The 15266-nt window shown below is 29.9% G+C and overlaps 1 protein-coding gene and 1 long non-coding RNA gene across 4 annotated transcripts in view; one reads left to right on the top strand and one right to left on the bottom strand.

Annotated features, from left to right (window-relative positions):
- LOC124421755 overlaps positions 1-719 on the bottom strand; it is a 7971-nt gene extending 7252 nt beyond the window's left edge. Inside the window, exon 1 of the long non-coding RNA XR_006941722.1 lies at positions 653-719. This is a non-coding gene — a long non-coding RNA (uncharacterized LOC124421755). The remainder of the gene's footprint in view (positions 1-652) is intronic.
- The window catches only part of LOC124421754 (signal-induced proliferation-associated 1-like protein 2), a 76361-nt gene that overhangs the window by 28914 nt on the left and 32181 nt on the right, over positions 1-15266 (top strand). Inside the window, exon 1 of one of the 3 annotated variants that reach the window (XM_046957332.1) lies at positions 13507-13896. The exons of the other annotated variants lie outside the window; for them this stretch is intronic. Coding sequence (XP_046813288.1) covers positions 13672-13896 — 225 coding nt within the window. The 5' untranslated portion in view covers positions 13507-13671. Of the gene's footprint in view, positions 1-13506; positions 13897-15266 lie in introns of those variants that run through there. 3 annotated transcript variants of the gene reach the window in all.

The following is a 15266-nucleotide window of genomic DNA, read 5'->3' as shown; positions in this document are numbered from 1 at the left end:
GAAATGAATTGACACTATACGTTTGTAGAAAAGAAACTCGAAACGAATCAACAGATGAGGATTCGTAGTTACTCGTAACTACCGATAGGATATCTAAGATCTACGGGATGAAAGGGAACCGTTGTGTCAAGGACCAAAAGACGACGTAAATTTCGGAACGTTTCTAATGTAAGTTCATTCTCTCATTTCCTTTTTTTCTCTCTTTTTCTATCCTTCTCTCTTTCTTCCGCAACATCGACATTTGCATGTAAGGGGAAAACATTCAGAAGGTCGAAGATAAGATAAGTTAAATGTAGATCTAAATTTCAGAAGAGCGTATTACGCCTTACGAATTTGCATTTCAACTATTCTCCTATTTTGTTTGTATCTACTTTCCGAAATGCTGAACGAAACGACAATGTTGACTTTAAAAAGAGTAAAGAAAGAAAGAAATAAAAGGAAAAGAAAAAGAAGTCTTTCTTTTTTTCTTTCTTTCTTTCTAGGCGGCATAGATCTTAGAAAATGGTTGTCTTTTTGCAAGTATATTTCTCTTCGGAACGTTGGTAATATTTCGACGAGCTTTTGCGAGCAAAGAAGACTACCGAGCGTATCCGCTCTCTTACACGGCAGCGTATTTACAGTTTCACCGTTAAAAAATGCATATTCGACTTACCGCCCCGTACACAGCAAACTTAAAGCTAACTTCACAGAGCCTACAACGAACTCGTGCCTTATCTCACTTAGCAGGAACATTGTCTGACTAAAATTAATGTATTCTAGACGTCGCGTCGCTCGAACTTTCCCGGCAGTTGACGAGTTTGCTCTCGATATATCGATCGATATATCGAAGTAAAAAGACGTCGAGATAACATCTTTATTATGTTGAAACGAAATTCGCAGTCCTTATGTATATATATGTACGTACATACATATATACATACATATATATATATATATATATATATATATATATATATATAAATACTTATATACACACATATAATATACACATTAAATCGATGAATTATATCAATGTAAGTAAAATGGCGTTGGAAAAAGACCTTCGTTAGAACGACATCACGAGGCATTTAAATCGAAAATTATTTCATCCTTATCGTGTCATCTATCCATACGTAATCATTTGCCTTGAATCAAGAACGTTTCGAGAGCTTCTGCATTTTAAATTCGATCTGGCGAGTATCTCCTTTGCGTACGAATTTATTTCTCTGTCTCTCTTACACACACACACACACACACATCTTTGTAAAATATTACGTAAGATTAGATATAATAATAACTCCTTGTTAAAAGAGATAATCGTGGAATTAATCGAAGAAATTGAACGTGAAACATCGATTGACTTGCGAGGGAACTTCTTTTTTGTTATTCTTTAATTAACATGTAAACGAGGAAATAATTATCATATCTCGATCTACGTAAATAATTTTATTAATCATCTGACAACAGTATTTTATAAAACATTTTCATAATTACTCATTATATCAAAAGAATGCATATCTAACAAACATGTTTTTAACTTTATTAACAATACTTGATAATGAATTTTTAAACCTTATTAAAATGTAATGCTTGAGATAACTCGAAGGAAGTTGTTTTCTTATAAAATACAAATCAAGATAAACGAACGATTGTGAGGGAAGCTTAAGGATCAACCACGGCATGGGTCCAGCCTCTCGATCTTCTCTCTCTCGAAATAAACGCGAGCATGACGTATGTAACAGCATACGCATTGCACCGTATGCTGTACTCCGGGATACATGGTGTGTTGGCCTGTCCGTAGGAAACACAACGGAACACACAAAGACGTCAGTCACGTTATATCTCCGTATTACGAGCTTCATCCTCACCCTCCTCATCTTTCTTCTTCTCCCTCTTCTTCTCCATCTTCTTTTCCTTCATTTTTTTATTCTTCGTCTTCGTCGTTTTCTTATTTTTTTCTTCGTCTTCATCTTCATCTTCGTCTTCATCTTCTTCGACTTCTTCGGACAACCACGATCTTTCTTTATTAAAGAACAGAACACCTACTTTATGAACGTAAAAACGTCCTTCATGAGGGAGTCAGTTAACTACGACCCTGATCTTTGCGGTCGTTGCTTACAGTTATTTTCAAGTTACACATTGCCACAAATCTTTCTGCGTTTAGACGAGGACGAACGATTGGTATTTCTCACTGATTAGAAGACTGACCTTAATCGAAAAATTGAAAAAACTTAACCAATCGTTTATCCTTTGTTCTGTTGCAACAGAACAAAGGATAAACTTTGTTTTTCTTTATATATTATATTATATTTAATATTAAATTTTGTCATTTTTGATAAATTATTCATTTTTAATATTATTCATTTTAAATTACTCATTTTAAAATCTATATATATATATATATATATCATTTTAATATTTTTAATTAGATATATACAAGTTAAAATTATAGAAAAAATTCATTATTATTCTTTAGATCAAAAGAATTTCTATTTTTATTCTAACATACTTTCGTAATAAGATATACAATATTTAATAATTCGTTCTCCTTTACTTTTTATGTAACGTATGAACAGGCTACAACATAAAAATGTTAACAATATCCAATTCTTATAGATATCTTAGATAATGGGATAATGTAGAACGTTTTTAAGGCCCATTCAAAGCGTTTAAGTGAAGCGTAACGTAGGCTAATATTACCTAACTCTCGATATTCTTTCGTAACATTAAATATTTTTTCTCTAATCGTTTAATTACAACAACAACAACAGTGGAGCTCGCCGCGTTACGACGTAATAGCTCACGAAAGAGTTTCGACAAGCGGTAAAGTTCGTCATCATCATAGCCGTCGTCTCGTAATGGCTCGTAAAACGATCACGACCCTCCTCCACCAACCTACCTCATGGAAAACAATAGACGAATGGTCGTCCTACTCAACAAAGTCAACCACTCGTACGAACAAAGAAACTTAACTGCTTGAAATGAAATCGAAAGGGTTGAAAGAACGAGATAAAGAGAAGGAGACAAAGAAAGAGAGAAGAAGAGAGAAGCATGAACACATATGTTCAATTATCGTATAGCGAGCCATTGTGTTACGTATTTATATTTGATCGGCATACATTCTCTCTCTACCTTTCTCTTAAAGAAAAAAGATTAGAAGGGTATATGAAAAAGAAACAGATATTAGATACTAAATAAAGAGAGAAAGCTTTAGTTTCACATCTTACTTTTCCAACAAAAATTAGAAAAGTAGATGAAAATGAAATAGATATAAGATATTTGAAAAAGAGACAAAGAGAGAGAGAGAGAGAGAGAGAGAGAGAGAGAGAGAGAGAGAGAGAGAGAGAGAAAGCATTAAAGTATTAAATATATTTTCTTCTTTATTTATTAATCTTTTCGCTGATCAGAATAATCCGTATCAATGAATAAAAAATGAAAATATAAATAAAATTCTTACAACAAATCGTTGAGAAATATAAATCATTAAAAATTACAACTTCTCAAATGATATTTTACAATATAATTTAATTATAATTTTTATTTAATATTATTTGTTTTATTTTTGTATCAATATCAGGCGATATTAGCTATATATAATAATAATATCTTATGTACTTATTCTCTTTTTCTCCTTTTTTTTATCTTCTTCAGTTTCTTTTTACGAATAATCCAAGGGCGTTCTCTTTGCTCAACGATTCATTCATTAATGAGTATGCTAACAATCCGTTTCGTATTCCGATCCCGCATCTGTCGGTACGAATTTAATTGAAATGCTTTTAATTAAGAGTTACCGATTCGAGTGACGCGTGCAGTACGAATCTCGCTCGCGTGTCCGATCGCTTAAGTACAGGGAGAGGGAAGAAAGAGAGAGAGAGAGAGAGAGAGAGAGAGAGAGGGGGGGGAGAGAGAGAGAGAGAGAACCACCCCTCGTTATAAGCATCAAACTTGGTACTACTCGTCCCTTCGTGCCAATTTATGAGAGTATCTTCTCACATCATGTAGAAGTTTCTGATGGTAACGGATACACCAATAGCTAAGAGAGGAAAAGAGAGAGATAGAGAGAGAAAAAGAGAGAGAGAGAGGACAGAAAAAGAAAAAGAAAACAAGAAAGATTTGTAGTATCATAAAAGCGACGAAGGGTCCTTACTGAATCGTCCAAGCTAAATCTCTGGAAATTCAAGGAGATTTATCGTGCGAAACTTCTTAACCATGGTACTCGTTTATCGCCTCGCCTTTTTCTTACCACTATTATTTATCTTCTTTTCTGTGCTCCCCAACTCCCCACTCTCCACCTCTCATTCGTTTAATGTTGAAAATTTAATCTTCGAATGAAGTGTTTCCTGGTTCTTTAAATTGTTATCTATTTCAAGCTACTAATATTTAAATGCGAACGTTATTTAAGTGAATAATTAGGAAAACAATTTTTATATAAAACTGCAATTTTTGTATGCATTAGGAATAACTATGTTTAATTGATATATTTGTGAAAATGATTAACACGTATATAATATTGTATACGTTTTGAAATATGAATGTATAAAATATATATGTATATATATATATATGTATATTTTGAAATACAAACAAATAGAACCTATAGATTTATTGCTTGTCATATATCTGCAACATATATATATACATACATAGAAAACGCAAGTTTGTCAGTCTATCGTGTCACTCAATATTATTATGTTATTATTCGTAGTTGCATCGTGAATCGTTCGACTATAGCACACTCATAGAAGCGATAACTCGAAGCGTTTTAATACTTTCATCCTGACTTACGACACACCATGAATATAGGTGGAAAAGAAAACGACGAGATGATTGCAGAAAGAAAATAAAAAGATCTTTTCGTAGAAATCAAACGGCGAGAATGTAAACTCGTCTTACAGTAAACGATGAAAAGAAACAGGAAAAAGGAAAAAGATTAAAAAAGAAAGGAGAAAAAAGAAGAAAAATAGAAAAAGGTAGACGATATTTCATGGGACAGGAACTTTTCCATTAGGATTCACGCTATAATATCGGGCCTCGGCGCCGAAGATATTACGAAAGCCGGTTGCATTTAATACACGTTATGGCAGTTTCTAGATGTTAGTTAAAAATACGTTTTTTACATATTGCCTACTCCTGTGTGTGTGTGTGTGTAGCATACATATGTATATAGTCGCGATATATATGTGTACTTATATGCAAGAATGGCATCGAAGGGCAAGTCGTGCATAGTGCAAATCCTCGTAACTATAAACTATTACACTATGGTTGCGTATTACATGTTTAAGAAAAAAGACAAAGAGAGAGAGAGAGAGAGAGAGAGAGAAAGAGGAATAAAAGATATCGAGCTTTCTATGCTAACTCTCCGACCGGTCTCTTACATACTCAAAGCGAGTGGAATAGGCATTGGTAATGTTCGCTTATGGTCGTGTTTAAATCTGACCTAACTCCTTTGTTTAGTCTAACTCTCGTCTAGAAACTCCTACGTTCGGTACTGAATGAACACGCCGCTCTGCTACTCCCTCTTTTTCTCTTTTATATGTCGACACTGAAAGTCAGGCCAAATCCCGTTCTAGCTAACTAAATAAACGAGTTTTACCGACTTTACTCGATAGAGTTGATATATGTATAATATTTTGTAATGTAATAATTTCCTTTCTCTATTCTTCCCTCACCTTCTCTTTTTTTTTTTTTTTTTTTTTTTTTTTTTTGATAACAAATGTTATAAAATTAAAAGTAGTATTGATTGTGTGTAGTTAGTCATTCATCATCAACAAAGAAAAGAAGAAAAAAGACAACAACAAAAAATATTTCTTTCTCTCTTTCTATCTCTCTCTCTCTCTCTCTCTCTCTCTCTCTCTCTCTCTCTCTCTCTCTCTCTCTCTCTCTCTCTCTCTCTCTCTCTCTTTCGTTATCTCTCTTTTTCTTTATCTCTTTCTCTTTACATGCATTTAAGGATTGAAAATATTGTATTCTGTAAGGACATAATAGATATTTAATTGATCTTCGAATAATATTAAATAATTATTTCATATTCGTAATAAAATGATTAACACCTTATAAATATACAAAAGTGCATTTATATATATCTTACGATTATGTGAAAAGTAAATTTTATTATAATGATAATATAACAACAATAATAACAATAATAATAATACTAATACTAATAATAATAATAATAATAGAGACAGTATATATAATATATCTAATGCAATTAGCGTGATTATGTGAGAGCACATGAAAGAATAACGATGTTATATTCTTGTCAATTGCTTTGTAATATTTTGTAATATTTCACGTATTTCTGCTTTGCTTCAATTTCATTAGCAGGACCATGAGCGCGTTAACTTTTATTATCTAAAAGAATATAGTGAATTTAATAAGCTTAGTGACCGTTCAGTTGGCGTAAAACGAATAGACAGTGGATCCTCTTGTTTCAAACGTTTCATAAATCAGTAACTTTCGAATTATCCGTTTCCATGGGCTCTTTCGTGCACGCTACTACTTATATAAGATGCTTTACCTGGAAACATAAACGATCTTCGCTGCAGGCTACCGCATACGCGTACGACCGAGAAGGTGTGTACCGTTATCGCAATAAAGAGGCCATAACGAATTTAGAGAGAAAGAAAATAACTATAGGAAATTATATTCTTATCCGTAAGTATCGTACATCGTGCTACATTTCATGGACCGAGTTCTACGTACGTATCGTACTTTATGTATATATATGTATATATATACACTTTTTATGTATATATATGTATTAGTCGCTGTGTATTCGCATGATTAATATCCAAATAAGATTTTACTTCATCGCTGATACTCATCGCTGATACTTGGAATATATAGAGGGTGTGCTATTTAAAACGGAACATCTAGGTAAATATATATTTTTCTTCGATTGATTGGTATGAAAAAAAATGTTATCTGCAAGACAAAATTGAACCGTATGGTATTTTTTGTTCTCAAAATTAGTTTTTTGAGATATTAAGATTATTGTTCCTTTTTTTCTCTTTTCTTTTCAATAGAATATATTATATGTTTGTTTCCATAGTGTGATAGTTTATAAGAAAATAAATTTTGATCTTGAGATTATCTTAATTTAAAAAATCATGTTTCAATGAAATAAATGTATAAATTTATTAAGACACGTAAATTTAAATTATGTTTGTCATATAATTTTTCATAAATCTAATTTAATAAATTATTTTGTAATAATAAATTATTAGGTTATAAATAAAAAAAAAAAAAATAAATACAGAAAAATCTTCAGATTTACATTATATGTCCATATTATTGAATTATCCTTTTCGAACGATGCATGCTCTGTTTTATGACATATTTTTATACTAATCAATTCAAGGAAAATATATATGTAGATATTCTTTTTTTAACAAGAAATCTTTTATCAATTACAACTATAATTTACATTTCATCATTTTAATCGTTTTGCTTCAGTTGATCATTTGTTTATCGGAAATTCGATTGGGCAATCTTCGAATTCTGTATTTTCAGTTTTACAAAGTTATAATAAATGTAAAATCGCGTGTGTACGCGCAGGACACGATAATATAATATATTCATTGTCCCTTATCTAAGTGGTCTGTCCGTTGCACTTCACGAGAAGAGTAAGATACAAAATCTTTATCGTAGCGCATAGTATACATATGCCGACAAAGCTAGTCTTATCTTTGTGCATACAAGACGAAAAGATGTAGCATATATTCGAAAGAGTTTCTTCTATCCGGTATATCTTCTCGTTAGATTTATTTCTTGAAAATGTTACTTGTTTAAACATCGATACTATTATCTTTCTTTATTTTTCTGCTTCATCGTGGTAACTCAATAATAAACGTCAACAAAATACATTGTTAAAATGATATAATTAATATATCTCTTATAATAAATATTTTCATATTTTAAAAAGAGCAATTAAACTTCTTTGCTTCAATTAAAATAATTTCGAAGGAATTCTCATGGATTTCAAAAGAACAAAACTAGAATACTAAAAGTTCTCTCTCTCCCTCTCTCTCTCTCTCTCTTTCGCACATCTTTAATTAAATTCGTAACTAAGTGACGCGTTCATTCTCGCATTACGTTCACCGAGCATGCAACTTTTCATCTCCTCGCCCACTTTGTGGATATATATATTTTTTTCCCTTCCCCCTTTTTTCTTCTCTACAAGCCAGAACGTTGACGAAGGAAAGGGAAAAAAGGTATCACTGACCTGATACGTTAATCTTGCGTAACGGAAACTTTATACGTGACTTGCGTTGACCTGAAATCGTACTTGGTATTGTTATTAAAGTATTCGATCGATATTATCTTGTCGATTTTAATTTAACAAAAAAAAAAAGAAGAAAGAAAGAAAAATAAAATTGTCAATGGGATAGAAATAATTCATTATTTATTTATGAAAATGATAAAAATGGGTAATAGTTTTTATTTTCTAGAAAAAAAAGAAATAAAGATAAAAAAATATGTAGAGATTAGTAGACTTAATTGTTCAATTACGGTGCCCAAATTTTTTCTGTAAAGAAAAAAGTACGATTATTTAGTCGACAGTTTGTCGTTCCAAATATTATGAATTTGTTGAGTAAACACACACGATGACATCTTTACAACTGACGGAAATGCATCCTCGAATGCTTTCCTTCATTCGATCATGGGAAAGCTCTTTCCTTTCTCAAATATTTATCAACGATGGCAATCGTATTTTCTTTCTCAGTTTATTTCACATATTGAATGAAGTAGAACGATCCAAAATGAGGACGAGGCATATACATATGTACGATCGCTACTGTTTGTATTTGCAAGTCCTCAGATGAAAGGAAAATAAAATCGAATTGAAGAAAATAGTTCGAAGTCGACAATAAATTAATTTGTGAAAATGAGTTTCTTTAAAATAGAACGAAGGATCAAAGCTATAATTGTTTCCCTCTCTTTATTAAAATATGCATTTTTTCATTTGTTACATAGAAATAAATTTTTTGATTTTTTTAAAAATATGAATCATTATTTTTTGCATTGAATTTTTGATGAATCGTACATTTATTTAGATGATATTTCTATAATTTAGAATTAAAATGGTTCAAGAGATTCTTCAATTTTGTATTTTCAATTTAGGAAGATAATAGATCTCCACTTATCATCGAGTTAGTTGTGTTCGTGGCCTACTCTAGGGATTCGTTTCTTGTCGGTGTTAAAATAAGATAGGGTGATAATGTTAATTGAATTTCCAACGTAGTGCATAGTCATTAACATTGAGTTTGTAGAAGTAAGAAGGGGATATACATAAGTGCTAACATCTGTCCATTCGATTAGTAAGTTTTCCGAATTATCTATATATATATATATATATATATATATATTACTTGTGAATTTTAAGTATGTAAATATAATTATTAAACTTAATGTGATTAAATAGGTGACTAAGAATAAACATTAATTCTCTTTATGTTATGATCGAAAGATAACTCATCAACATTTGTATGATGTATTATTTTTGTTTGAAAGAACACTTTTTTCTTTTCTTCGTTTATACATAGTCCTCGTCTTTCTTTCTCTCTCTCTCTCTCTCTCTCTTTCTCTCTCTCTCTTTCTCTCTCTCTCTCTCTCTCTCTCTCTCTCTATCTATCTATCTCTCTCTCTTTCTCTATCTATCTATCTATCTATCTAACTATCTATTTATTTATCTATCTGTCTATCTATCTATCTATTTATTTATCTCTCTATCTAAAACGAATATAGACCATTGCTCTATGATAATCGCAAATAAATCGAAAGATTTCTTATCTACGATTTATCGCTCGTCTCAACATGAATAACTCGTCGTCAAAGAAAAAGTAGATCGATTTTATCGATATCACCGTAACGATCGAAAAAAAGCTTTCTTTTTCTCTCTCCTCCTTCTCTTGGTCGTCAATCAATCGATATTACTGTTCAGAACGAAAAACGTTTTTGTTTTATTTTAAATATTTTTCTTTCTGTTTCTTTAAAATTATTCGTCATATAGAGCAATTAATCCTCGTATTTTTATTATTTACGAACGAAAATCAGAGACTGATAATCAGAAAGGGAAAAGAAGATAATAATAATAATAATAATTTTTATGCTATTTCTTCTTCAAACGCAATCAATATTTTATTTTTTTATTAGTAATTTTCTTTTGTTTTTTCTTTTTTCATTTTTTTTCATATATAATCATAATCAATCCTCGTATCTATGAGAATACTCGTAGAATTTGTATTATTTATTATTTATAAATTACAATCGTATGCTATACATATATAAATATATAATGTATAATCAAAATAATAAGATAACAAATAATGAATCATTCAAATAAACGATAGAATTGTAAAATAATGAATAATATTACGAATGAACAAGACCGATCATTAGAAAGGAAGATATTAGAAATTATCATTAGAAACGAAGAAAAAAGTATAATCGCAATAATATTTCTATTATTTTTTCTGGATAAAGAATCAAGACTATAATGAAGAATACAATGAATTACCAAGTCTCTCATCGATTCTACGATCATGTCAAGGCTCAATCATGTAAATAGAATGAGAAATCCGAATGACAAGATGAAAAAGAAGAACTCGTGAAAGGGGGATGAAAGTTTTCGTTAATTCAGAACGTGCTCAGGTATTATTTTCTAACGACGAACAAAGTTTTTTCCATAGCATCGAAAAGCAAAGGATCGAAAAACATTCCACAAATTGCATTTCTTACATCACGGCTAAGTACTTACTTGGGAAACGTCTCATAAGAACAAGATAATTCATAAAAAACATGCGGTTAATCATCAAAGTTCGGAACGATTTACACAATTTATTATATTTTATCATTATTCAAATAATATTAATTCATAATAAAAAAAAAACGAATATTAATTAATTATACAAGATAATACAATTGTCATTATTAACATAATATAATTCTATTAATTAATAATACAATATTCAACTAATATTGGCAATTAATATTATCGTATTTATAATATAATAATATTAATTGATAATATAATAATAATAAAATTAATGATAATATTATATATAATATAATTTAATATTACTTATATTATGATCATTATTCATTATAATAATCAATTATATAATAATAATTATTATTATAATTATAATTATAATTGTTATTATTATATTAATATTAATTGTTGTTATTATTATTATTATTATGATTATTATTATTATTATTATCAGAATTTCCAAATATCAGCAAATAAAACGATATTATTCATTTTCTATTTAATTCTGTCATATCATCTTATCTCTTTATTAAACACTCAATATTAAAACACTCGTGGGTTTCGATAAAGAAAAAAACCAAAAAAAAAAACAAAAAAGTAAAGAAAAAAGTAGAATTCCTTATCGTCGAGGATTATGATTAAACGTGCAGATACATTTGAAAAACACATTGGGAAAGAAGGAAAACTGTGTATAAGAAAACAGATCTCACGCATAAACTACATACATATTCTCTTCGTAATACACAGATTTCTGATCCAAGCCACTTTTAGAATAATTTCGAAGACGGATTCACATTTAGTATTCTCGATAAAGCTAAGGAAAGAACATAGACACATACATAGCTATGTACATATATGTATTTATTCCAAAAGGAATAGCGACCTTCCATAAAAAGAATGGAAAAAGGAGATCGCTTTGTAAACGAAAGGAAATCGTACATCTTTGGAATGCCGTAACGATTTCACGATTTCCATTTCTCATAGATCTTTTATTTACCTTTTTCCTTCTCTCTCTTTCTCTTTCTCCCCCCCTCTCTTTCTCTTTCTGTGTTTCTTATACCTATGTATTGTACATACGTGCATACCTATTGTACAATCATTTCGTACTCGCGCTCGTAAAATTTTTTCTGAAGAAGAAAGAATTCTCGTTATTTTAGAATGATCTTCATTGTTTTGCTCTAGTCCTATCTGGTTGCATTGACTGGTTGGAAATACGCAGCACACATCAAGCGAATGCTTTCACGTAAAAGGCCGCCTTGGAATTTATGAGGCAAATTATTACGAAGGTTAACAATATAGAACAAATATACTAAAGGAATATACTGACAATGATAAAGAATCTTTTATTTTTCCTTTCACGTTTTTTCTTTTTTTTCTTTTTTTCCTCCTCTAATTATTGTATTGATTATAGTAGAGAAATCGTGATTGATTGCTTCCATCGTTCTTACGATTATTTCTTTCGATCGTTTCTTTTAAGATTCTCTTGTTAGAAATAAGTCAATTATATCGAAGCGATTTGATCTCTTGAAATAAGAGCAATGACTTTCAGAAAGCTGGATGAAAGCGTTATCTTTTTTCTTTTGTTTTTTTTTTCTTTTATTCTAACGAAGATTAGGTGAAACGTATAGTGAATAAAAAATCTATATTGTTTTCTTGATCTTACAACAATAGAGATGAGAACTTCATTGATTAAGATAATTTTTAAATCTCCATAATTAGACGATCTATTCCTTCAACACAATTTTCTGAAGTACTGATTGATACTGTAAGACAAATTAATACTTTTTTCTACTAAATTATCTGATATCAGTTATATATCAGTTGATTTCATTGTACCAGTATCTAGAAATAAAAATACTCTATCTCATACCATTTTTAAGAAGCTGAGGTTTTAATTTATCCATAAATAATACATAATTTTCATAATATCAATACAACTATTCTAATGGAAAATTTTTAATGTTTCGTATAATGTTAAATCAATGATAATTACAAATAATATATTTCAATTTTTGAATAAATTATATGTGAAAAAGATAAAGTTAATCATAATCATCCATTTTTATACAGAGAAGAAAATTTGTATTGTTATTCTTCTTTGATAAGATTAGATACATAAGACAAAATTTTTATATAATTAATAGGAAATGGTTTCTTATTAGGCAAAACCTTTTTATCATAAATATTAGTTTTTAAACAACCATCATTTTTCTTCTTTGCCAGAAAGATAATATATAATAAATAATACATAATTTTTAAATGATTAATATAAAATAATATTTATCGTAAGAACAAGTCTACCTTTAATACAATTTATAAAGTACCCATCGTTTCATTATATTGATAAATTATGATATATGATAAATAATTTTTGTTATAACAATTACAAAATAGCTTATTATTATTATATATCAAGCATATTTTCAATATTATTTTTAAAATATGGATCGTTGAGTTTTCATTGACAAATTATGGTAAATAAAATATGATACATTTTTTATTCATATTCATATTATATTATTTTTAAATACAGTCGTATTACTATAGAAAAAAAATAAATATAAATAGCAAAGATAAAACATTAAAAAAAAAAAGTAACAGTTCAGTTTAACGTACATGAAGTTAGTGAAAAGATCAGCAAACACGTTTTCCCTTTAACGTATATACATAGCTACGTAATAACGTTGTATACATACACACGTAACTATCACCCTTACGAGTTTCAGACACGTCAAAACACGTCGTTGCATGTTCGAATTGTCTCGCGATTCTCCTCTACTCCTCCCTCTTCTACCTAGCTTTTCTTATTTTGCTTTTGCGATCAGTTCACCTTCGACTGCCAACGTCGTATATAACGTAGTGTAATACGGATCGTTCCTTTACCAAATGCGAAACACGTGTTTGATTGTTTCCTTATGTCGTTAATCAATAAAATAGTACGCGTCGTCGTAAATTCGACTAATTGTTTAACGCCTTCGCTAAAGAAGAAGCATGAAGATTCCGAGTGGTCTGAAGAGGCTACAAATACAATATACGAAGAGACTACAAATACAATATACGAAGAGGCAACAAATACCATATGCGAAGAGATCACGTTTATTCATGATAACACTGCCAATGTATTGTTGAAGGATGATCAGGTACATATTTGATATTGTTGTTACAATTGGACAAATTTATAGATTATCAGATCTCGTTTTTTTTCCTTCGAAGAAAAAGGAAAAAAACGAAGTTGTAGATATACATGTATATGTATTCGATTTTTAAACATTTAAATTAGAAGGATATTTTATTTATACGCTTGTTTTTAAGAATTTCAAAATTCTTTCGCATGTTTCTATATTTACATAGATAGTAGCGTATGTAAACACGTTCAAATGACCTCATACATAAAGCCCCTTCTATATACATTAGATATTCAATGTGTATTAGACGTGTATTAGACGACGGACTGATCGACATCTAACAGAGAAAAACGATTAAGCCTATTCAAGGGTTTGACTCCCTTGAGATAATTAGTGTACACAAGTTCGAGTCAATTAAACTCCAATTAGGTTTTCCAATAATAACAATGTGATATATTAATTTACTAATATCGAAGTGCTATTGTAGAGACATAATCGAAATTAAATGAAATGGATTAGTATATTGAATTTAAAAAAAAAGAAAAACAATTACGTATGTATACATTACGAACATTAGAAAAGTAACGATTTATACTTCGATTTATTGTTTGAATTGAAGAAAAGTAAAAAAAAAAGACAAAATTCTAAAATATTTAAAGTTAAAAACGATTCTATTTTAATATTTACAAATTAACATATGAATATAAATTTAAACCTGTCTATATAAAAATATTTCGAATGGATTTGTCGACAAAATTTTAATCATTCTAAGTACTTATAATGAAAATATTATCTCAATCTAATCATATAGAACACAAGTACATGTTACTTTATCTCTCCTTCTCTCTCTATTTTGAATTATTCGATCTTCTTCTCCGGCAAAACATCATAATAAAAATCCATCGAAATTCCTTCGAGAGCTCCGGCGATGAATCACGAAGTCGCGTTCCACGCCAAGCTGACCAAGCTTCCGATCGAGAGAAGGTTAATGAAAACGTGGCCTCCGTTCTCTCTCTCTCTCTCTCTCTCTCGCTCTCTTTCTTTCTCTCTCTATCTCTCTTTCTCTTCTTCTATCTTGCGAGGGTGTCAGTATGGAATGCGATCTCGAAAACGGTTCCTTGGGACTTGTTACATAAGGAAAGAAATATCGACGCCTTGTAACGATCTCAACACGAAGAAAGAGAAGGAGGACTAAAATAAACGATATAAAAGGAAAAAAAAAGATATATTTTACGAATGGACAGGTCGATTCTCAAAAGCAATGACTTTTCTTGGTATTTTGTTGTATAATGTAGAAAAAAAGAAAAGAAAAAAAAGAAATAAGAACAATCTCAAGAGAAAAAGGATAATATAGAAAAATGAAGATAGGACTTTGAGTTACAATA

This window comes from Vespa crabro, chromosome 2 (genome assembly GCF_910589235.1).
Source record: "Vespa crabro chromosome 2, iyVesCrab1.2, whole genome shotgun sequence".
In the NCBI taxonomy this organism is placed as follows: Eukaryota; Metazoa; Arthropoda; class Insecta; order Hymenoptera; family Vespidae; genus Vespa; species Vespa crabro.
The sequence above is the reverse complement of the archived record's forward strand: the minus strand, read 5'-3'. Positions and strand labels throughout refer to the sequence as shown.